Consider the following 24,608-nt stretch of genomic DNA (forward strand, 5'->3'; position numbering starts at 1 on the left):
TGAACACAGTCGAATTAAAGCGACAATGTATGTGCTAATTACACTTATTCAGTTTGTTATTAGATCAAGCCTCTGGTTCTGAATTATATATTATCAACAAATAAGGCTTTTAATAAGTAAATTAATCATATCAGAGCAAACAGCGAAATAAAGGCGCATCTATCGATCTCAATGAGCTTTTTTCAGCACATAATTCGACATCCTGTTTTATTCAGCATTGTACACTGTTATACAGCATTTATTCGATGTGTATGCTTATTTGTGACTTTGAATTGTTTGTTGGGCCTCCACACGCGGTGATTGAATAAGCACCATTTGGCGAGAACGGATAGAGTTCAATTTTTAAATCTGTGATAGGGAAAGTGCTTTTGCAGGCAATCGGTGATGATTTTGATCACCATTGCAACAGTAGGACATGTGTGTAATTTTCAACAGTGACCTATTAAAAATTGATAAAGTGTTTATTTTAACAACTTTGTAGGAAAATTTCCAATCGATTGGTTTTTTTAGAATTAAAATCCATCTGCTATGGACAGAGTAATAACAATAATCAATACGAAACTAACGATTTTAAATTGGCTCACTACTTGACTAGCCTATTGGTCCCAAGCAAACAATTAACGTACCCCATTGTAGTCGAAATTCTATTACTAAGCAATGTTTATTTTGATTCGATATGAAAGTTTGACAGATAAAATGAGGGGTTATTGGTTTTTCTTATGTTTCGAGGGGTGAATCGATAAGCTTGGGACCGAAGAGAGTACCAGAGCTGAGCCAAAAAGTTGAGCACGTTATTTCGGGACCTTCTAGTCTTAGAGTTACCTCTATGGTTATAAGTGGTCAAAACCTGACCACTTTCCGTAACGCGCTCGATTTTGGTTTTTTTTTTAAATTGCACCTCCAATAAGCTGCCGAAAGACGTAATCCTACGTCGAAATTCCTTTATTTACACACATGTATCATCTTCGACTTTACTTCGTGAAGCAGCTTGCCAACAAATTGATAGTTTCTATTGATGAATTTACGTTATGGTCGACCAGCAGATGGAAATGATGTGAAAATGATAATAACGTTTTGCTTCCTGTCAAATAGTATGGGATATTTTTTAATACATCCTCACTTTTGTGGTTTTGAATTTCAAACCTAGGCGTCGCATGCACTGCTGCAGTTTCGCGTAAATTCATCAATTTAACCGACCCGAGCGAGCTGTGTGAATTAATATCACCAACATATACACATTGGCGTAGCTAGAAAATTTATCTGTAGGGGGCCTAGGGAGGATCCGTTGCATTTTACAGAATAAAGATTTTGGATCTTAAAAAATACATGTCTCTGATACAGATTGTAAGTCTACATTCTTCGAATTGAACTGTAAATAAAAGTCAATGAAATTTTATCAATTGTCATAATTCTAAGACTAGGATAAAATTGCAAGATCCTTCCTTGACAGTAATTTCGTTAAATATATTCGTACATAAATATTAAAAACAAATGAAATAAGAATTTTAATAAGTATAATATGTTCCACCTAATCTTGTTGAAATTTTGATCAAAATAAATTTAAGGGATTAATAAAAGCTTCGGATAAAATAAGCTAAGACAATCTTTGCATCTTCTGGACTTCAAAATCCGTAATTTAAGATCTTGGAAAACATGCCTATGCTGTAAGTCATTTTTCAAAATTAACGGCCTAACTAGCATTCGTTGTTATGTATAAAATCAAGATTTAACTTTAATTCTTATTGAAAGGAATGCATTCGAATCTTGAATGGGACACAGTTTGTGACAAGATAATAATTTTATTTAATTTTATTTAAAGCATTGTGACTTTTTTCAAATGGAGTTAGTGTTGTTAAACTCATTTGGTACCAATTTATCATTTACACGTATTTTATGCGGGTATGGGCTTTTCAGTGTTTTTTAATTATTTTATTAGAAAAAAACACATACAAAAAGCACAATTTTTTTTACGTGTAAGGCCATTCAATCTATTCTGCAGCTAAATTCCAGGCATAAATTTCATAGAAAAGAAAGAAATTTATACATATTAGGTAGATGTATGTAGAAATTTCCATCTCTTCGTTGAAATTTATGTACAAACTTCAGCTGGTGGAGTGCTAATTCTTGACAATATAGCTAAATCACCAAGGCACGGGTATTTCCTATATAGAATGTACAAACATGTCTAAACAATCTACCGTATGCGTGATAATGTTTGCACCATTGAGAAATGTCAAAATTAAAAAAAAATCTCAAAAATTTCGTTTTCGAGTTTTTTTTTTATTTATTAAAAGGGGAGTTTCCACTTGCTGCAATTACGGCCTCCACACGCTTCCTGAATGGACGACAGGTTCTAATAAGGTAGTCTAAATCCATTTCTTTCCAGGTACGGATCAATGTTTGTCTGAGGCTTACTGTACTCGGGTGGCGTTTAGAACAGGCCTTGGCCTTCATGACGCACCATATTGAGTAATCCAGCGGATTGAGATTGGGGCTGGATGGCGGCCACATATCCTTCGCCCAGAACGGAAGATATTCCTGCAACCACTTCTGAGTGCGGTTCGAGATGTGGCACGGAGCCCCATCTTGTTGAAATACAACATTTGGCTTCGGACCGTTGATCCATGGAAGAAAATACTTACTTCAAATCCCGATGTAGAACTCCGTGTTGACCTTGTCGCCTTCTGGAATGAACACCGGGTCCATTTTTTTTGCCATGGGAAGCCACCAATCCAAACACCATAACGCTAGCAGGATGCTTGGTCCTATACACGTTCTTGTGCTCGTCGGCCACGTCTTTTACCGGAAGAGAACTAATATACCGGTTGGTTCTGGAATTTGATACGGGATCGACGGTAAACATGCTGTCGTCGGTGAACAGGATTACCGGATTTTTACGCTTAAGATTTTCTTGCATCGATCGACTCGTAGTTCCCGGATGCGGTTGGTAATCATGTGAGTTTTTTTTCCGTGCCCTCGGCTTCGCCCCGCAATCTTTCTTTACGATCTTCCGTGCCGTAAAGTCACTGATCCCGTGTTCCTTTGCCATTTTCCTTATTGAACGCACTGGATTCACCCGAATCTTCCTTTTGATAGCAGCGATAACCCCGAGCTAACCTCGAATGACCTGTGACCACCTTCGCGGATAGTGTTGTCCTTTCTTTTCTCGGTCTAAATCCCTTTTGACGGTCCACCGGGACACTCCCACGGCAATTGAAATGTCTTTTTGAGACATTTGCGCGTGGGACAAATCACTTCGTCATGGTGCAACTGTCAAACTAAGTAAATCATTTTCTTGTATTTACAGCCTACTACGGTATGAGCTATAGGTTACGTGCATGCAAAGAAAACCAAGGCATTGTATGCACAGGTGAAACGGGAACCTTATTTGAACGATGGTACAAACATTATCACGCATACGGTAAATTCATCATTCAAGATTCCATCAGATTCAATTAGCTGGAAAACTTTTGAATACTTCCTGAACAACCTACAGTTTTGAAAGGGTATTTCAATTTTTAAACAGTTGGAGATCCTCTGAACTTGATCAACCTGAAGTCTTGCATAAATATCTAAACAACTCAACTAATATATTCATCTATATGGAGATCTTATGAATATTTCCTGCTCTCTAGGAAGGATCTATGAAATAATATCCTGTAACTTATGCACAGTTTCTTGAACATCTATCAAACTCCCTTAAGTTTTACAAAATTTCCTCAACTTCTGCGAAGTTCCCTGAATTTATTCCAAATTCCATATGTTTTCCATCTTTCTTAATTCTACGAAGATTGTAGGTGGTACGAATTCAAAACTATTAAGAGCAAGAAGGATATCTATTACTGGACAGTAGACTGATGCAAAATTTGAAATTTTTGCTCCACAGTGCTCAATCCGTTCCAAATCGGGTCCTGATTAACCTTCCAAATTTTAAACTTAATTGGTAAGAAACTTACTTGGCACAAACCATTTGAAGTTTATATGGAAATTACTATGGGAAAGTTAAACTTTTTGTTCATTGTCTTATTACCTTTTTCCATATTGTTAAAAAGTTCAATAGCTACACTGAGATAATTATCCCTACAAATTTCATAAACTACATCGTATGAATGCATGCAAATACAAGCCTGAATCAATTTCATAATTATCGTATGTTTTCATACTCCATCTATAGTATTCATAATTTGATACAACAAAAGGTATACGAAAAACATAAAAATTTCATAAACACATCGTATGAATTATTTTGGTTCAGCTTACGGCAAAAAATCATACGATGATCGTATGGAATTTATTTCGACAGTGCAAATCAAAACAACAACAAAACACAAGATGGCGGATCCAGCTTCAAGGCTCCGTAAACCTGTAAGTAAATTTAATTCGTATTGTTTCATTGTAGTTTACAACTTTATTTACATTTGTAGACAGTTAAGCAAGCTGCTGCAGCTGCTTCTACTTTATCGATTTCAACAGCACGTCGGAAGAGACAACCGGATCGGGTAAGTGTCAGATTTATGTTTTGTTTTTGTTTTGATAATTTAACAACAGTAAAAAATTTTGAACAGGAATCGGACACGAGTACAAGTACTGGTGTCCATCACAGTGAACGTTTCCGGGGGTTCAACAGATTCACCAGTCAACACAGCTGCCTCAACTGACAGAGTGCTGCAGCGGTGCAGTAGCATCCCCGACTGCGACGAAGATTAATGCAACGACAAATTTGGAGGGTTCCGAGGAACTTCCCCCAGTTTCCGCAGTTGTACCTGCCAATCTAGAACCCACACTGATTGCATCAGAATCAATATAATAAATATAATAAATAATTGCTTGGTTTAACGGCTTTCTCAGTCTTAATCTCACTCTAAAGACTACGATTTAATCTGGCCGACGCTTCGGTCATAGGTTTTAGTTCATGGTCCATGGCCGAAACGTCGGGCAGATTAAATCGTTGTCATTAGAGTGAGATTAAGACTAAGAAAGCCATTAAACTAAGCAAATCACTCAAGTACTAATCGTCACCATCACTAACATAGTATTTAATCAACTCAAACTATATTTTTCATTCATATCCTTTATGAGTTTCATACGAAATGACAAATGAAATTGTTCGTAATGTCCAATGATAGCTATCGTTCGTTTATATTGAGATTCATAGTTATATGCATGAAAAATCATACGATGGCTGATTGACAAAAAACTGACAGTTCTTCATAGTTCGGTCGTATGAAATTCAACATAAAATCTTGTCGCAAAAAATCATACGATATTTCTATGAAATTCGTTTGATTAATAATCTCAGTGTATTCTTATGAGAAATTTTCTCAGCTTCATCTTTACAGAAAATCATTTTTCAGCCAGACGTCAAATGAAATAGTTATTAATTTTTTAAGAGATTGATAATCTTATGGCATGATCATGCAGCTGTTTTGTGGGCAACACTATTTTGCAGTGTGACATAGTAGTCATGATTTTTGTGCTCTATTTTACGCGCCAGAAACACCAATGTTGCCTGCTGAACAGTTGATTGAGCATAATCATAAGACATGCGCGACTTGAATCATAAATAACTTTTGTTTCTTACATTCAATTAAAAAGTAATATTCGTCTTTGACAAAGGTGTAGCTGAAAAAATCTTCTACAAGCACAGTTATCATTTTTAAAAGCAGAGTGAGCTGGTGAATTTTGAGATAGATATGAAGAAAATATTTGGTTTTCCCATAGTAATTTCCATATAAAAATATAAACCAAGTCAGTTTTGTAATGAATTAGTTCAACTTATGGGAGGCAAATCAGGACCCAATTTGGAACCGTTTGAACACCGTGGAGCGAAAACTTCAAATTTTGCATCAGCCTTCTGGACAGATAGTAAGTAGAAAATAATTGCTATCTCTCAGATAAAGACATATCCCGCTCCAACAGTTAAAGATTGTCCTGGCCACGTCCTTACAACTGGTAGCGATAGGAAAGGTATGTTAGTCCGACATTTACTTAAGAGAGATGCAAAGAACTCTACGACCCCTCATAAACTTTTGAAGAGACACCTAAGACATCTATATCAATTCTTTAAAATCTAGAAAGTTCCTTGAAATTTAACGAAGTTCTTAAAACTCACAAGAAGTTCATGGAGCTTTTTTAAAGTAAGAACTCTGACAATCTGCAACGAAGTTCCCTAGCCTGAAGCGAGAATCCTTAAAGTTCTTAGAAATTTATTGAACTGTTTTTAGATCTTCTACAAAATTCGTAACACTTCTACAAACTTTGCTGCACTTCTACGTGTCCCGTTTATTTTCCGCAAAGTTACACGAACAAATTTTCTTAAATTGGTATCTAATTTCCACAACTATTCCAAATCCATGTGGCTTCAAAAAGTGCCCTGAAATTATATAGAGGTTCCCTATCAATAATGAGCTTCACTGCAATAAAATAATTTCTTTTAACTTCTACGAAGCTCCTTAAACTTAAATAAATTTTCCACTTCTACGCAGTTTTCAGAACCTTTTCAAGATCCTTGTTTATACGAATTTTTCTGAAGATCTATGAAGCTCCCAGAATTTCTACTAAGTTTCCTCACTTTCTACAATGTTTCCTGAACTTCTTAGAAGTCCTTGAAGTTTTGCGAAGTTCCCAGAAGTTAAAGAAAAATCCCTAGGCTCATGGCCAATTTGTAAAGCCTGAACACGTCTTATTATGCAATCGATCAAATATCGATATAATATAATTTCTCAAAATTGTTTCTTCTAGCCCAGAACATAATAAAAGTAGTCAACATAAAGGACTTTAAAACAATCTTTATTTGTAGTCCAATTTTATTAATCGCAGTAAAATAGTAACATCGAACTTGACAAGCTTAATAATATACCGGTGATTCTAATAAAAACTACACCAAAATGGGGGGGGGGGGTCTAGATAATTCTGGGGGGGGGGGCTGGCCCCCTTGGCACCCCCATTTGCTACGCCAATGCACATACAGAAATGAATCTTTTGACCTGAAAACTCATCGGTGATTTTCACACATTTGTGTTTTTGAGTTTTTTTTTCGAACACTTGCTCCAATAAAAGATTCATTTAAAATCTGAAAATTTTCTTATAAATCTTTTTTTTTTCTATTCCCTAAAAATTCTTCTCCAAAATGTAACCTGAAGTTTACTGATTTTTTTCTCAGAGTTATCTTCGAATACTCGTTTTTTCCGTAAAACAATCGTAAGTCACATTTGTAAAATAATTTTGAAGTTCAATCTCTCCCTCTAAAACCCTAGACGAATATGTTCCTGATGCCCCATGCGAAATGACTAATTTAATAGACTGGATACCATTGCATATACTGAATGAGCACGGTATGAAAATTAGCGGGATTCAAAAAGTGTTCAGAATTAAAAACGTTATTATAACAAAACTTACTAAATTTTTTTTTTATTAAAATATATAAATAAAACACATATTAAAGGAGGACCCAACAAACAATTTATGTTGATCAATAGTTGAGTAAGCTATTTTTTAGCTGAAGAAGCTTATGTTTGCCTGAATAAGCTCTTATTCAACATTCAATGTTTGTTGGGGAAAGCTTAGAATTAGAAGTTTTTTTTCCTCAAACATCATTATTATTACTTTTATGAGAAAAATGGAATACAAATTGTTAAAGAAATATCTTTAGTGTTTACAAAATTATCCGCGTCAGTCAAGAATTGCTGAGTGTTCAGCAGCATTTCGATTGAAAGTATAAATATTCCTGTTGAGAAACGAGAATGTTATGGATAAAACATGTTAATTCCCACAAAAGCGAATCAATTCTTACCAACATAAAAGCCGCCCCAACAAACAACGTCTTCAACCGGACGTCCAGCTCCGGTTCGCTAAAGTAGATATTATTCGTATACGCAGAACTCCCCACATTCCACGCCCTGGTGATTGTTCCCTTCTGCGTACTCAGATTACGATCCATCACGCGGAAGTGCGTCTCTTTCGGCATCCTTATGGCATTCACTAGCGGAATCGGTATCCGGAACATCGTATTCAAATCCTCATTCATCAAGATGATCTCTCTCGATACGAGTCCATAGTCCTGCTGGATACAGCCGACCAAAATTCCCGGTGTAGCCCAAATCTCCAGGAATTGGTTCTTGCAAAAGCAACAGAAGATTCCACAGCCGAGATTTTTCTTCAACAGCAACACCTCCTGATGGCTCCGGTCGACTAGGGACAATTGAAACGGCCGCAACGAGCCCCAGCAGCGATCGCTTGGTTCTGAACTCTCCGATACGCCGTACAGCGCTTCATTCGTAGGACCGCGGATGGTGTAACGGTTTTCTGAGGAAACCGCTGATAGAACTGTGGCATTTGAAGTTTGAATTAGCTGCTGGATTTGAGATAATTCTGTTGAACAACTTACAATCGTTGAGTTCACAGGTTTGCTCGATAAAGATCGATCCCAGTCCATAAAGGAAATCCAAGCCTGAACGTGGGTTGAATGGTGTCAGAAATGGGCTGTTCACTGATCTGATGGGCGTCTGGGGCACGATCGTCGACACTAAAAACACGCTTCACTCATTAACAACTGAATGATGGGGGTTTGATAAGTGAACTGAACACTTACGATTGTTATCGCGATTTTGTGGCTGTGCAGTGATGATTCGGTTTTCTCCTGAGTGTACTGAAATTAGGTTGATAATAATAAGGTGTTGACGCGTCCGTAGGGCTAACTTCACCAAACTTACCAACCGGAGTCACGTTGTTTGGCGGTGCAACGCGTAGTTCCGTGTCGTATCCGTAGTCCCAGCTGAGGTCAAATGTGGGATTGTCGTGCTCCTGGAGGTGTTGATTGGGATTGACGTGGGACATTCTTCTACGTTTGGATAGGTCATTCGTTGGGAACGCGATATGATGTGTGCGGCTAGCGTTCTTATCGTAACGGTACTAAGTGATGAGTATGGTACCTGCGGGGCCGAAAGTGAGACCGACAAGTGCTTTCTGTGCTTCGATAGGTGAGTAAAATGTTACCGACAGATATGGCTGGTGATATAGGCCAAACAAGTTGCCCTTTCGCATCTACGTTTTGAGCTATCGAAATGATCCAATTAATTATATGATTTGAGTATTAGCTATACTGAAGATCCGAGAGATGTCGCCCCTTCAGTGGTAGGAAAATCATTTTTGCAGTATGGAGAATATCAGAAAATCCACGTTTTGTGACTAAACATGCTTTTACAGAAGAAAACAAATAAACGAGTGTTAACCTTATCACCATAGTAATGTACTCGTGCAATTTTCGTGCATCTAAAACTGCTCATAAGACGATAATGAATAAAAACTGAAAATTTTCATGCACTTCCAAATGGTTTCCTACCATTCCCATTTGTAGGTAAAGTTGAGTTAGATATTAACGTAATAAGATTACTCACTACCTGATTGTGGTTAGGCCCAGTATCATCGATAAAGCATAGTTGAAGTGAGCAGTGGATTATATATTCGAGTAATTGGGCTACTGAACCGTAAGTTAGGTTATGGGGGAAACTTACAGTTTATTAATTATTTTACACCTATTTAAGTTTTGAAGCAACTGATAATAAAGCTGTCGAAAGTTAGAACAAGTTCAAACGGATTCCCTGCTCTCTCTCCTAACACCAAAATTTCGTACACCCGCCACTTCATCATCAATCCGATTTGTCCGTGCGATTTTAAACAAAAACATTCAAAATGTCAGAAGAACCGGGAACTGACAAAAAAGATGGCCCAAGATTGGTGTGCGGAGTGACCTACCCCTTGTAAGAACCTCATTGTACAACTTCCAGGTACGTCTTTTGGCCACTAGATTCTGCTTGAGTGTCCTTTTTGGTTACTTACTGGCCCGAAAAGATCGAAATCCTTCTCGCTGACAAATCCTACTGACGGTGTTTTGGCTGACATTGAATTTCTTGGCGAATCATAATCTGACAGCCCTTGGTTTGCCCTAATCATTCTCAACACCATCAAATGCAGCTTCCGATCCTACGCCGGTACGCCGGTTGCTATAATCCTGCCGATCGATAGTATGCCGCTCACGGAAACGTTTGAGAACACTGTACATGGTCGATTTATGCTACGTTCAGACTACAGAGTTATAACATGTTATAGCACTATCTTGATGGTGGTTTCTGTGTTGCAATTATTTGACAACCGTTATAACATGTTATAACTGCTCAGTCTGGCCAGCGTTTTAGCCTATTTCAACGACTTCACGATATTTTAACATGACCTGAACCTTCCAAGTGGGTGTCGAAAATTAATTTTCGGTTCGCGGCTTCCATCAAATATTGCGCGTTTCACACCAAATTGGACTAATAAGCGCGTTTTCACTTATTAAAAAGTGTGATAAAACTGCAACTTTACGTCTAATAGTCTTGGTGTCTTCGGTGCACTTATTCTTTATGATGCAAGCAATAAGTGCTCCGAAGACATCAAAACGATTTGACGGAAACGTGCACTTTTATCACACTTTTTGCATTTTTGGGACAGTCCAGTTTCAGATGCAATCAGCAATACAACTTCTACAAAATGAAGCATGACGAACTTTTCAGCAGTGAAAGAAGAAGCATTTCAAAACAAACTGCTGTCAAAACATTCCAGATCTGACCGCTAGGAGCACTGCAGTAAATTAATCAGTGCGTTCAGATATTAAATGACTCAAAGCTTTATTGCTTTATTGTGTGAATTGTGTTGGTGTCTTGGAAAAAGTTGTTTGCTTTAAATATAAAGAGAGAGAGAGAAGGTTACTAATCCTTCCTAAATTTAATTCCACTACCTTATTTGCTTATCCTTGACATATAGGGGTAAGAGGAGCATAGTGAACAGGTGGAGCATAGTGAGCACCAGCTTAGACTTCCGGCCGTTCGGAACAAATTGGTTGGTGGTAGGATTAATATCATAATGATATTGAACCTACTACCAGTTGATTTGTTTCAGGCAGCTAGAGATCCAGGACCAAACTGCGGGATGCTCACTATGTCTAATGCTTGTTCTAACACTCGAGTATTAGGCTGTGTTCCATTTGAAAAATTTTGACTTATATTTGACACTTCAAAAATAAATTAAGATGTTCGAAAATCCCTCTGTTGTTGATCGGGCGATTTTCGAGAAAGCGTCTGTCAAAATTGATTCCTTGTCTGTCAGAAATAAGTCTGCTGGAATAGCAGGTTTATTTGAAAATTTTCCATCTGTCAAATTTAAGTAAAAATTCACCAAATGGTCTCGCTTTTAAGGGGATTAATCAACCAATGGTACCGTCAAAAGATAGGACTTTGTATACCTGGAAACTGCCCCGAAGACACTATATACCTAAAATTAAAGGTTTTGGAGTAATTCCAAGCGATAACGTTTTTCACCGTTTGGATCAGTGTGGAGCGTGGTGAACAAAAAGCCCGATTTGAATTCAGCGTTCAAATCACTTGAACTGCGAAATTAACGTTCCTCTATCCGATGTCAAGTCAATTGAACGCTGACTACCAGATCGGGATGAGTTGAATTCAATTCAGTTGTCTCGTCTAAACTCGGCTTAAGCACTATTAAGGCTGTGAACCATTTGCCGAGTTAAATTTAGGCTATGAACCATTTGCCGAGTTAAATTTAACTCGTGGTTAAAAGTGACATTTCGAAAGTTATTTCTCATGTTCGAAAATCCCTGTGTTACCGATCGATCGGTTTTCGAGTAGAACTCAGCCACGGTTGTCAAAATTTAACTTCTTGTCTGTCAGAAATAACCACGCTCGGATAGCAGGGTTTATCGATAACTTTCCATCTGTCAAATTTTAACCAAAAGTTTAAAAAATCCGCCAAATGGTTCAGAGCCAAAAATGATGATGATTTCTAAGTTTTGTATGGCTACAAGTAAAGTCCTCTAGAAAAAGATTGAACGTTTGCCGGAAGCTTTGTTCGATTAGGATAGCGTTTTTTCCAGTTTTTTTGTGACAGTCGTCCATACTTTTACTAGAGGGCTTTAGCTACAAGATCGTCGAATCTCACTGAAATATGAATCTGAAGGTTTTAGATGGAAGTATTGATTCTGAAACGCAACCGAAGAACTACCAAACCATTTCTCATAAGAAACATGTGTAGAGGATGTAATAAATCCACTGTAGAGAACTGTTATAAAGTTAGATTTGAATTTGTCAAAAGTTCATTTTAGTTGGGATACATACTTCAAATCGTTTTTAGAACTAAACGTCTATTTTTAAACCCTGCACAAAGAAAGATAAATGGATTAGTAATTTCCCACTACTCTAATTGCTTATCCTTGACAGATTGTTACCTCCCAGGCTGCTTCGAAGGGAATTCTCTTAGGAAGGATATTCGCAGAGCACGGCGTCGCTTATTCCTGAACACTGTTAAGCAACTTCAACCCAAGTCACTTACCTTGGCAGGAGCCACACAATTGTCGGTGGACAGCTCCTGGACGAATAGCAACCAATCAAATTTTAGAAACTAGGTGGAGATGATCCAAAGTAGCGGTTCTAAATGCGGACCAAAAAGAGTGAGGCTTGTACATCCCTTTTTCGGCACGAGAATTGAGAAAAAAGAATGAAGGAACTTAGGGAGTGTTTCGTGAAGTAATAGTAGCCGATAATTAGGTTTATATGCTTCATTTATTCCAATGGACTCTAGAGAGAGTTTTTAGAGAGAAACATTCGGGTGTACTTGCGCTTGTTTTTGATGACGATGAACTACGTTGGCATGCATAGACGATGGGGGACGAAACGATGGGCGGGCCCTCCAAGGGCAGCTTGCAGTTGTCCGGCCGATCCGGGGTCGGTTCAATCAGTGGTGGTGAACGGGGGATGCATACCGTGGGACTAGCGGCAACTCCACAACTCCGTCGAATCTGGGCACTATGGATCATCTATTATATTATTTTACTTCTATAATTGATGAATTCAAGCAAAGGTAAAACTGGCCATGCGACACCTAGATTTCATATTTGCAATTTCAAAACCGATGATGTACTAAAAAATATTTCATACGATTTGACAGGTAGCAAAACGTCATTATCGTGTGTCACATCATTTCAATCTGCTGGTCGACCGTCACGTAAATTCATCAATTCAGTGCCAACATTTCAAAGGGGCGTAGTTGATTTTGTAAACAATGGCTTTAGCCATTAATTACTCGCGAATAAAAGCTCACGCCTTCAAAATAACAATGCTAGCTGGTAGAGGAAACATTCCTCTACCTGTTGGTGTCATTATTTTTCATTAGTGAGCTTTTATTCGCAAGAAATCGATGGCTAAAGGCATTGTTTACAAATGCAATTACGCCCCTTGAAATGTTGGAACTGAAGTGGAGGACCCGAAGTTTGTAAACCGGACTTCGTAACAGTTGGCAACCATTCCAACTAGGACGTCGATTAGTACTAAACCGGTTGGCTCAAACCGCTGTCAATAAACGACAAAGGTGAAATGCGTAACGGATGATTTTTTAATTGAGGAATTTACGTTACGGTCGACCAGCAGATCGAAATGATGAGTAAATGATAATGACGTTTTGCTACCTGTCAAATCGTATGGAATATTTTTTAGTACATCATCACTTTTGTGGTTTTGGATTGCAAACCTATGTGTCGCATGCACTGGTGCAGTTTCGCGTAGATTCATCAATAGACAGTTTGGCTCTGCGCATCACAATGACAGTTATGAATTTCGGCCACCAGTAAAGCTGTCCAGTATTTTAATGGGATTTGGGAATTGGTATTAGGTGCTCACTGGCAGGAGGGCCAATTGGGATGAGGAAACTTGTGGAGGAGCCTACAAGTAACTATTTTGAACCACTGGTTACAAGATACGCGTATTTCATCTACAATGTACAGACTTCATCAGTGTCTTGTACTAATACTCGACTATTAGTACATGAGCATTAGTACAAAACACATTGTAGACGAAATACGCGTATCTGTCAAGGATAAGCAATAAAGGTAGTGGAATGAAATGGAAATTACTAATCCTTCTCTCTTTCTCCCTTTTTGACAAAACACCATGCTCGCAATCTCATCGAAAATCAAAAATATCACATCCACAGAAGTTAAGCAAGGCAAATCCACCGGCAATGTCGCATATACATTTTTTTTTATCTTATCATCAATCGTTATCGCTATTTCTGCCCCATTGCGAGCGACATCATCGAACATCGGACGGGCTGCAAGGCGGTTGTTGTCATCAGTCACCCACCACCCGCAATCGATCCGATAGAGCCAGATCAATAAAATCAAACTAGGAAACACGTCGATTTGTGGAGTGTTTTTAAAGTTTCAACAAATACTGACTTTATTTCATTCATACTTTAGATTTCATTTGTTTTTATCTTTGTATGTTGTCTGCGTTTGTATATTTATAGATATATAGATTCGTTTCACTTGTCTTCCATTATCTGTTTTTTTTTTGTTATTCTCATTGATTTAAATACCTATGACTTATAAGTGTTGACCTAACACGTCATAGTTTTTCATTAAATATTTTCCACTCAAAGATACTTGCAAAGTGTTGCCACAGTACATTTTCAATGCTTGTCAATATTTGGGAATGCTCTAAATATTTCAGTTTTTATTTTACTCTGGATACTCTGGAGAAAAAAAAAACAACGGAAGCTTACATAGTTAGGTAGTTGTTCTCAATCTCATATTTTTCTTTAGTACAATTCAAAGACTATAGCTGCACACATTACATTTGTTTTTAGGTTATGGTCTTAACTTTGCTGGTTCGTGTTGTGGCGTCGTCTGGATTCGTTTGGAATTTTATTGTCAGATTTATTTCGTTCTTTTCGTCCATTCTCGATCGATTAAACAAGGAGGTGTCTCGGCAGATGAGATGAAACTAATGGGTTACCAATTTCGGGTGTGTTTGTTAAGGGGTTTCTTGTTTTTAACGCTCAATGTGTTTTTAGTACATTTTAGTACAGATATAATCACATTTAATTATTTCATAAAATTGTTAAAGTGTTTTACAATAGGTTTTGAAGTAGATTATCCTTCATCTTAATGTTTAGTACTTTATATGTAAATACCGCTTTTTTAGTACACAAATATGTAGAATGTCAAACGATAATACATTCGCAAAAGTTAAAAAGTAGTGCTTAAAACTAAAATAATCTCATTGTTTCAACAGTGGTCACACATCTTGGCAAAACAATCGGAATTGTTCATCAAACTCAATTTACCTCGTATTCGTTGAGAAGCTTCACAAAAGTGAAATTAATACTTTAGTACATCCCATTCCCAAGAGATGCATCCTTTACTGACATCATTTTGTGTTTTTTTTATGATAGAGTAATCTTGTTTTTTACAGACACACATTCATGGGGGATTAAAGAGAGTTGTTGTTGTTGCTCGATATGCGATATCGGACTGAAGGCGGACTGGGGGGCCTCCATCATTCCAATTGTCCACTATTTAGTGTTTCATTTTTAGCAAATACCTACATAGACGTCAAAGAGACAAACCAAAAATTCTCGTTTCGCACTGCAGCATGAAAGTGTGTTGGTTTGTATTAGACAATTCAAATATGGCGCGCTTACAATCCACTGACACCAAGTTCGAGCATCGCTCGGTAGAGGCAAGGGTTCTTGGAACACTCCCGTGGTCCCAACTGTGGGCCCGGGAATCCACGCAGGATCATCAGGGCGGACCGTGCCGTCGACAGGCAGTTGGACTGACCCTCGCAGATACTGTCCGCCTCAGCCAGGTACTGGAAGTCGCAAACGCTCTGCGTTTTGCCCTATTTAGGATGGAAGGTCACTTAGTACTGATGCTTATTTGCCCATATTACTTGATCGAGACTTACGCATAGATAACATAGCTGGTGAACTCCACAGGCCGGTAGCAGCTCCTGGTAGATGTCACCACTTAGTACATCAACTCCTCTACATCTGCGTTCCAAAGCGTCCAGAAGGGGACACTCGTTAGTTTCTTGAAAAAGCACATAATTCAGTTGAGGAGTTTCGATTGAAATGATTCGAACAACCTACCCACTGCTAAATTTCTTCCATAGCTATCGCCAACTGGTGCATAGTGACCGGCGCCCAACTCCTCCTCAAATTCCGGTACATCGTTGCGGAAAACTTCCTGATACCGCTTTGTGAGGCGCTTCTTCTTCTTTTTCTTCTTATCGTCGTCCAGCTCGTCCAGGTTGTTTTCCACGTCATCTTTGCTGACTTTCTCGACCGGTTCCATGGAGTGTCTGTGAAGGAAAGTCAAGTTGTAAAGATCGCAGTCAAGCTGCACAGCACACCCTCAAATCGGAATCAACTATCAGCGATGAAACAATCCCTTTTAATCAACTTACTCGCTATGATCGTACTCCGCCTTCTCCTTCTTAACGGCCACTCGCTTTGCTTTCTCCTTCTTATCATCCCGCTTGTCGGTGTCGATCTCATTATTCTGCACCGCATTTCCGTCATCGCCAACCGAATCCTTCAACTTGTCCAGGGTTCGGCGCATTTTCTCAATACTGTAGGCCGTGGCGAGACGTGATACAACTTTATCCTTCAGTTTCTGCAGCTCTTCCGGTTCAATTAGACCACCTGAAACGAAAACTTAGCTGCCAAAAACGGTCACATTTAAACGAGCAAATTGAACCTACCTTCATGATCCCCAGTGTACTTGACCGTCTGATCCAGGATCAAATCCTCGATCGTCTTCAGTTTCCGGTTCATTTTCTCCAGTTTGTCCTGACTCAGCGTCTTCTTCTTGCGATCATCGTCGTAGGTCTTGTAGAAACTCAACGGGTACGCTCCACCATTGCGGCCATCTTTTTTCCTCCGATCAATACCGAAATACTTGTTCCATTGGATCGACTTCTTCGCCTTGAACTCGCCAATGTCCCCTGGGAGGATCTGATCTTCCTTGACCACTTCCAAATTGGATCGTTTCTTCACCGATCGCTTCTTTTTGTCTTCATCCTCGCCTTCGAACTCTTCGCTGGACTCTCCATCGCGCTCATGATCGTGGTCGTGATCATGTTCATGGTCGTGATCGTGTTCATGATCGTGCTCGTCATCTTCGTGGTCTTCCTCCGAGCTGTGCTCCTCATGTTTAGCATGTTCACCACTAGCGTCTCGTTTCTCGTGGGACTTGGTCTCATTTGCCTTCTCCTGTTTCTTCTCTACCTCCGGCTCGCTGGATCGTTTCTTCTTGCTTTCCTCGGGCTCACCGAACAACGCTTGCAGATCTTTGGCCACCTTGTCGTTCGTACCGGACGCGCTGGCTTCGGGTTTCGGTGACCGCTTGGCGACGGGGAATCGCTTCTTCCGTGTCGCCGGTAGCCAGGGCAGAATCGGAAGCGTTCGCTTCCTTTCCTCCATCGGTGGGCCGTAGAACATGGCCGCCGCTTCCGATTGCGACACAGCAGGGTAGCCCTGTCGCTTGTCGTAGTATGGACCACCGAGGGCTGCTTCTTCAGCGGCTGCCCTATCTTCGTCGAAAAGTTCCTGTTCGATTTCGTTCTCTTGCTGTTGGTACTTGTCCCAAAGTTGCCTCAGCTGGTCCAGATATTTTTCCTCCCTCTCGATGTTGGCCTGCCGGTCGATTTCCTTGAGGAAATCGTTGGATAAATCCGGCCGCGGTTGGTAGGATTTCTCCATTTCACGCTCTCTGAATACGGTTGGATATGCGGGTAGCTCGCCGAGCGCTGTAACTAAATCCGGAGTAATGAAACAGACCGGTTTGCTATTAGTTTCATTTTCATTGGCTTTTGGTTGGTTGGAGTGGGAGGAAATGTGGGTGGTTACGGGTGCGACAGGCTGAATTCAATGGCACTGAGGCGGAGAAAATGGGTAGATGCGAGTTTTCGCATGGTTTCACAAAGTGTTTGAATTCGATTGTTCGACTTTCCACCACATTCGACGCAGCCGATGTGGGACGATGGAATCTGAGTGGTTTCCTGGGAAAGGATCGGGGAAAACAGAGCAGAGGATTGGATGATAGGCGGGAGGAGGAGGAGGGAGATTTGTGCTATCAATCGGAGTGATAATGAATCTTGATTGAGGGTTAATGTGTGGTCGAACGTGGCTTCTTTATTAACGACCTAAATGTTGTGGATGATGTAATCATATAACACTCGCATTGCATGATATTTCTAAAGTTTGTACTGCGTATCAAAGAGGCTTAAATTTCTAGCGAAATTGTGAGGTTTCTGGAAATGTTCTTTATTTATTTCTGGAAATGTGAAACTGGGGCCTCATCGACAGAACAACTGCAAATTAACATTCAGAGCCATGAAGGGACAAATGACTGCCGCCATAGTCAAAATTAAGAAAAAGATGAGAAAAATTAACTAAAGAAATAAATAATTCTGATTTTCTCATCATAGCCCTTATTACCAAATAAAAGGGGAGGATAGTGGATTGAAAAATGCCTTGTTATGGTAATTTTAACATTCGTCAGCCCTTTCAAAACAATTTTGGACATAATGCTTATAGGCATTCAAGATCAACAATTGAAAAGGCCTCATCATCTTTTGAAAATCAAATCAGAAGTGGAAATCATTACCCGAATTAAAAGGATGAATAGTGAAGCATACATTTTCCACAGAAACTCACCATCCCGTTCGCGGAAGACGGACCGCTTGCGTGCCTCCAGCTCGTACGGATCGTACGGTGCCTCGTCCAGGTCGTCATCCCGGCGCAGGTAGCTGGCCAGAATCTTATTCCACTGCTGCCGGTTCGGTCGATACGCCGGTTGATCATCGGAAGCTGCATCGTGGCACGCACCGAATGGAAATGGAATCTTAATGCTCACACCATTTGCGATAGCTGAGAATGTTTGCTAAATACTTACGCTCTAACCAGTACCCTTCGTCGTCCAACGATTCCCCGTTGCTTTCGTCTCGCAGTGCCAGTTGGGCTTCACGCCGGTGCAGGGCATCGACGGCGGCCTGTACCATGCAAATGGTAAAAGAGGAGGCCATGAATTGGAAAAGTGGGAAATTATTTGTTGTTTGGATACGGACCTGAAGTGAGTAGGGAGAGTGCTGGGAGGCCAACACCGCACCTACGCACAGAACCAACGAGCTATAGATCAACAGTGCCATACCGGAGCGGAGGGACCTAAACGGAAATGGGAAGAGAAATGAAAAAGGAAATATTCAATATCGAAAGTATTTACGGTTCGGCTGGAGGAATTTGCGACACAAACTCTTCAGTTGGGTCGACACGACCGTACGGAGGTGGACTGCTAACGAACCAAATTGGACAACCGTTGCCGGAACAATTATGCTGAATTGTTTGACGGAAATCCATAATTTCTTCTTTCGGTCTTTCGGGGAATGTTCAAGTTCAGCGGGAATTGTTTTATGTATTGTTGTGACTTGAAATGGTTAACTTATTCCAAAGCTATTAGTTGATTGGTTGATTGGGAATTATGTTTCAATCTATTTCATCGAATATAGGATTGTCGCATGAACAGATTGGACCAGTTACTTGTTTCATCTGATGAAACATTACGTTCCTTTAATTTTATTCAGTTTATTCATTCTTTGGAAGCTCCCATGAGCGGTTTTGTTGATCTGAAATGTTGTGTCGTTTTGAGAAGGATTCTTTGTCTTTGCCATTGTTCAGAAGATACACATACATTCATTTCTGATTTCCGACGGATGGATGCTTATGGCTTCTTACTTTCTAACGCTCCCCATTCGCGGAATATGGCAGGGGAAGCCGACCAATTTCAGTGGAATTTTGTTTTTCTGTGGACATGAACAAATCATCCACGTTGCAACTAAGGTGAAAAATCTCTTTCAGTTAAAGAAATTGCACTCTGCTCTTTCTTGAATATTGAAGGAGCTTTTGATAACGCATCCTATTCCTCTATAGTTTTCGCCATGAAGGCAAGGAACTTCGATAGGCGCATCGTCCAACTGGATTCAGACTATGCTTGAAAAAAGGGAAATCACTTCTGGACTGGGTAGCTCATCTATATCAGTAAAGGCAACGAAAGGTTGTCCTCGAGAAGGAGTTCTCTCACCACTGCTGTGGTCTTTTGTTGTACATGATCTTCTAAAAAGCCTGGAAGCAAAAGGTTTCGAAGTTGTGGGCTTTGCGGATGACATCGTCATTATAGTAATAGGAAAATTTGACGCAGTGCTGTGTTCGTAAAATTTGAGCTAAGTAGTCGCACCCAATGTTAACGATGCGTCCGCCCCTGACGTTGATGACGTTGTTTCAAATAGTGTATTATCTAGTTGATATGGTGTGTTGTAAAACATTTGCACCTTATCGCTGCTGCATGATGAGCAGCACCGTACTCTACATGTAGCGAAGATGGCATTTGCCACCCAACAAAAATCCCAGGGGCGAAAAATCGCTTTAATGTTCTTTGAACGTCTACAAAATCCTTTTATACTTTCGTTTTGAAATTGTGATTCGTTTCCAAAAGCTCCGTCAAAATTTTCCAAACCCCATAATTTTTGTTTTCTCATTTATCTCATATCATACTTAACTTTCTCAAAATTTCAGGAAAACCTTGAAAATTTTTTAGAAATTTTCCTAACATTCGTGGGCAAAATCTCGTGCAAAGCAAAGTTCCCAAAACTACCAGTAAGTTACCAAATCAAAACCTTAGTATGAAACCCAAGCCATGGCGCAACCGACTTGTGTTTTCCGAGGAAATTGGTTGTCCTTATTAAGCCTCAAGTTCGAGACTTAATAAGTTCAAGATTATGGATATGTCGCGAAGAGACGCTTGTTGAACTTATTCAATCAATTTCTGGAGCACAACATTGTTCCGGATGACTGGAGGCAAGTAAGAGTTATCGCCATTCGAAAACCCGGTAAACCCGCGTCGGATTATAACTCGTACCGTCCCATCGCGATGCTGTCCTGTATACGGAAATTGTTGGAGAAAATGATTCTTTTTCGTCTAGACAAATGTGTCGAGTCGAATGGTTTACTTTCAGATACGCAATTTGGATTTCGGAGAGGCAAAGGAACGAGCGACTGTCTTGCGTTGCTTTCAACTGAAATTCAACTGGCCTATGCGCAAAAACAGCAAATGGGTTCAGTTTTCTTGGACATTAAGGGGGCTTTTGATTCTGTTTGTATCGATGTCCTTTCGGATAAACTCCACGATAGTGGGCTTTCACCAATTATGAACAACTATTTGAGCAACTTGTTGTCTGAGAAATATATGAGCTTTTCTCATGGAAACTCGACAACTTCACGAATTAGTTACATGGGTCTCCCCCAGGGTTCATGTTTAAGCCCCCTTCTTTATAATTTTTATGTAAAAGACATTAATGGTTGTCTTGATGAAAATTGCTCGCTAAGGCAGCTTGCAGATGACGGCGTTGTATCCGTTATAGGGCCAAGTGCACCGGACCTGCAAGGACCATTGCAAGATACCTTAGACAATTTGTCTACTTGGGCTATGAAGCTGGGTATCGAATTCTCTCCGGAGAAAACTGAGTTGGTTGTTTTTTCTAGGAAGCATCATCCTGCACAGTTACAGCTTCAACTAAAGGGTAGAACAATCACTCAAAGTATATCTTTCAAGTATTTAGGTGTCTGGTTCGATTCCAAAAGCACATGGGGAAAACATATTGCGTATGTGAAACAAAAATGCCAACAAAGAATCAATTTTCTTCGTACAATCACTGGAACTTGGTGGGGAGCACACCCGGAAGATCTGATCAGGTTGTACCGAACAACCATCTTGTCGGTTCTAGAGTACGGAAGCTTCTGCTTTCAATCCGCGGCGAAAACACATATCCTGAAGCTGCAACGGGTTCAATACCGTTGCCTCCGAATCGCGCTTGGCTGTATGCACTCGACGCATACGATGAGCCTCGAAGTACTCGCGGGTGTTCTCCCACTGACAGATCGTTTCGCGGAACTGTCCTTCCGGTTTCTTATCCGTTGTGAAGTAATGAACCCATTAGTAATAGAAAACTTTGAGAAGCTGCTCGACAGAAATCCTCAAACAAGATTCATGAGTCTCTTTTACGAGTACATGACGCTGGAGATTGGCCCTTCTTCATTCAATTCCTCTCGTGTTTGCCTCCAAGACTTTTATAGTTCCTCTGTAAATTTTGATCTGACCATGTTGCAAGAAATCCGTGGAATACCAGATCACCATCGATCGATGGTTGTTCCCTTAATTTTTGCAAACAAGTACCACCATGTTAGTAACAATAAGAGTTTTTTCACAGATGGGTCAACTATAAACGCTTCCACTGGATTTGGAGTATTCAACGAATTTCATAGCGCCTCATATCAACTGCAAAAACCCTGTTCCGTATACGTTGCGGAACTAGCAGCCATATTCTACGCAGTAGAGCAAATTGCCTCACTACCATCTGATCACTATTTTAATTTTACAGATAGCCTTAGCTCGTTGGAGGCTATTCGATCAATGAGGCCGATGAAGCACTCCTCGTATTTCCTTACCGAAATCCGAGCAAAATTGAGTACTTTATCTAACTGCTCCTATACTATCACCTTAGTTTGGGTCCCATCTCATTGCTCAATTCCGGGTAATGAGAAAGCGGACTCGCTAGCTAAGGTGGGCGCTATGGAAGGCGATATTTTTGATCGACAAATCGCCTTTGCGGAATTTTTCTCAATTACCCGTCAGCACGTCCTCACCAACTGGCAACAAAAATGGAATGAGAGTGATCTGGGAAGATGGTTACATTCTATTCTCCCACAGGTGTCGAACAAGCCATGGTTCAAAGGATTGGACATGAGCCGTGACTTTATACGTGTCATATCAAGGCTCATGTCCAATCACTACTCGTTAGACTCGCATTTCTTCCGAATCGGGCTCGCAGGCAGCAATTTGTGCGCTTGTGGTAGTGGCTATCACGATATCGACCACGTGCTTTGGTCATGCACCCTACATTGTGTTGCTAGATCCAAGTTATCCGCATCCCTCAGGGCCCGAGGAAAACAACCTATGCGGCCCGTTAGAGACATCTTGGCGAGCCGAGATCTCGAATATTTTAATTTAATTTATGTGTTTTTAAAACGGATCGATCTGAGGATTTAGTAGTTAGTGTCATCTTGTGTTCCCCCAAGTTGTTAGCTGCCCATCGGTGTACCCCCATGTTTGTCTTTTTCGTCAGTTGGTCGCTTAGTTCGAGATAAAAAGCACATTGCTCTCCAAACCTTGTGTTCTCAATCCCTACCCTGCCATCCATTTGTTACAATTTGTTACCCCTAACCTCGAGATAGCCGCGAGTAATCGGCCCCCGCTTTACTAACGTTAGTTTTAAGAAATTTTGTCATCCAAACAATGAATATCGGCTCCGCAAAGCTACGGCAAATGAGCCTGGAAAAATAAACGCATTTTAAAAAAAAAAAAAAAGATTATGGATATGATTATACTTAAATTCAAAAAAAAAAAAAAAAAAAACCAATGAAAACATACCTAAATATGGTTTCGCTTTATGCGTTTAACTCAGAATACCTCTGGAGATTTACAAATCATTACCAATTCGGTTTCTACGTTGCTGTTCAATTTATGCTGGTTCAGAAAACATCGATAACTTCACAGAAGTGCAGAGATCTTCAGAAATTTTTTGAGAGCTTCATAGAAATCTATGGAAATTAAGGGATGATCCAAAAATTTCAGGAACGTTAATGAACATTAGCGGGAACTTTTCAAAGATGATTAGTAAGCTTCAAAAAGATATGAAACTTCAAGGGGAGTTCAGTTCCAATAGTTCCACTGGAACTATCTTTTGAATTTGTGAAATCTTGAGTAGTTATAAACTATGATTACTGTTAAGATAGCATACATCAATGGCCAGCATAAAAGATCAGCAACAATAACTATATGAAGATTAAAGCAAAATGGCACATTCTAAAGCTATTGAGTCCATTTAAAATCCGGAATAATAAAATCATCTGTATCTCGGTAACGGATTGACGTACAAATAAGGTTAATACATCAAAACAAAGGTAATTTACTGTACTTTTAGAAAAACATATCAATACAAATCATTTCTGTTCGTTTCTAATGAAAATTTGCAATTGGAATTTTTTCTTTATTCCTCCTATCAAACGCTGCACACCTCCGGAGTCAACTTCCTTGGCACATTTGTTCCACATTTTGGTCATCTGAATCGCGTCCCGAGCCGTTTTTCCACTTTTCTTAAGCTTCCGCTTCATTATTGCCCAAAATCTCTCGATGGGCCGGAACTGCGGGCAGTTGGGTGGATTTGTGTTTTTATCGATGAAATCTACGTTATTATCGCGGTACCATTGGATGACTTCCCGGCTGTAGTGGCAACTCGCCAAATCTGGCCAAAACTTCACGGGACCGTTATGGGCTTTAATGAAAGGTAGTACGCGGTTTTTGAGGCATTCTTCCTTGTACAGCTTAGAGTCCATCGTCTTATTCGTCACGAACACTTTGGTCTTTGCTCCGCAGCTGCATATCCCTTGCCAAATCATCAGGTTTTTGGCAAATTTGTCCATACAAGCAAACTTAAACTTCGCAGGAACATCTCCTCGTGCCGTCGCCATGTAGAATTTTTGGCCAGGAAGCTGTCCGAAATCCATTTTGACGTAGGTTTCATCGTCGATGAGCAGGCATCCTTGGTACTTCGTCAAAACCTGCTGGTAAAATTTCCGAGCTCGAGTTTTGGTGACGAAACATTGCT

At 39.9% G+C, this 24,608-nt stretch overlaps 3 protein-coding genes across 4 annotated transcripts in view; 1 reads left to right on the forward strand and 2 right to left on the reverse strand.

Moving 5' to 3' along the window:
* LOC135708141 (BOS complex subunit NOMO1) overlaps positions 1 to 24,608 on the forward strand; it is a 546,399-nt gene that overhangs the window by 99,656 nt on the left and 422,135 nt on the right. The gene's annotated exons all lie outside the window — the stretch shown is intronic.
* On the reverse strand, positions 7,639 to 8,909 carry LOC135708176 (phospholipid scramblase 1). Its single transcript, XM_065230178.1, has 5 exons — positions 8,712 to 8,909; positions 8,591 to 8,647; positions 8,387 to 8,524; positions 7,793 to 8,325; positions 7,639 to 7,726 (listed from the first exon to the last, which is right to left on the reverse strand). The coding sequence occupies exons 1-5, from the start codon at positions 8,833 to 8,835 to the stop codon at positions 7,694 to 7,696; spliced, it is 885 nt and encodes a 294-aa protein (XP_065086250.1). The 5' UTR covers positions 8,836 to 8,909; the 3' UTR covers positions 7,639 to 7,693.
* LOC135708154 (uncharacterized) overlaps positions 14,245 to 24,608 on the reverse strand; it is a 64,831-nt gene continuing 54,467 nt past the window's right edge. Inside the window, exons 2-9 of one of the 2 annotated variants that reach the window (XM_065230147.1) lie at positions 18,960 to 19,056; positions 18,788 to 18,884; positions 18,550 to 18,702; positions 16,593 to 17,639; positions 16,296 to 16,533; positions 15,979 to 16,190; positions 15,795 to 15,919; positions 14,245 to 15,728 (exon numbers count right to left, since the gene is read on the reverse strand). In XM_065230147.1, the coding sequence (XP_065086219.1) occupies positions 15,525 to 15,728; positions 15,795 to 15,919; positions 15,979 to 16,190; positions 16,296 to 16,533; positions 16,593 to 17,639; positions 18,550 to 18,702; positions 18,788 to 18,884; positions 18,960 to 19,040 (2,157 nt within the window). In that variant the 5' untranslated portion in view covers positions 19,041 to 19,056 and the 3' untranslated portion in view covers positions 14,245 to 15,524. Of the gene's footprint in view, positions 15,729 to 15,794; positions 15,920 to 15,978; positions 16,191 to 16,295; positions 16,534 to 16,592; positions 17,646 to 18,549; positions 18,703 to 18,787; positions 18,885 to 18,959; positions 19,057 to 24,608 lie in introns of both variants that reach the window. The other variant, XM_065230146.1, reaches the window with a different exon arrangement.

This window comes from Ochlerotatus camptorhynchus, unplaced genomic scaffold (assembly GCF_037179485.1).
Source record: "Ochlerotatus camptorhynchus isolate MF236.1 unplaced genomic scaffold, CSIRO-AGI_Acam_v1.1 ptg000328l, whole genome shotgun sequence".
In the NCBI taxonomy this organism is placed as follows: Eukaryota; Metazoa; Arthropoda; class Insecta; order Diptera; family Culicidae; genus Ochlerotatus; species Ochlerotatus camptorhynchus.

Excerpts from the sequence above, each read along its gene's own strand:
- LOC135708176 (XM_065230178.1), bottom strand. The coding sequence starts at position 8,835 with ATGTCCCACGTCAATCCCAATCAACACCTCCAGGAGCACGACAATCCC. Across the intron at positions 8,525-8,590 it reads ACAAAATCGCGATAACAATC|TGTCGACGATCGTGCCCCAG; the intron begins GTAAGTGTTCAG and ends GCGTGTTTTTAG. Across the intron at positions 8,326-8,386 it reads AACCTGTGAACTCAACGATT|TTCTATCAGCGGTTTCCTCA; the intron begins GTAAGTTGTTCA and ends CAAATGCCACAG.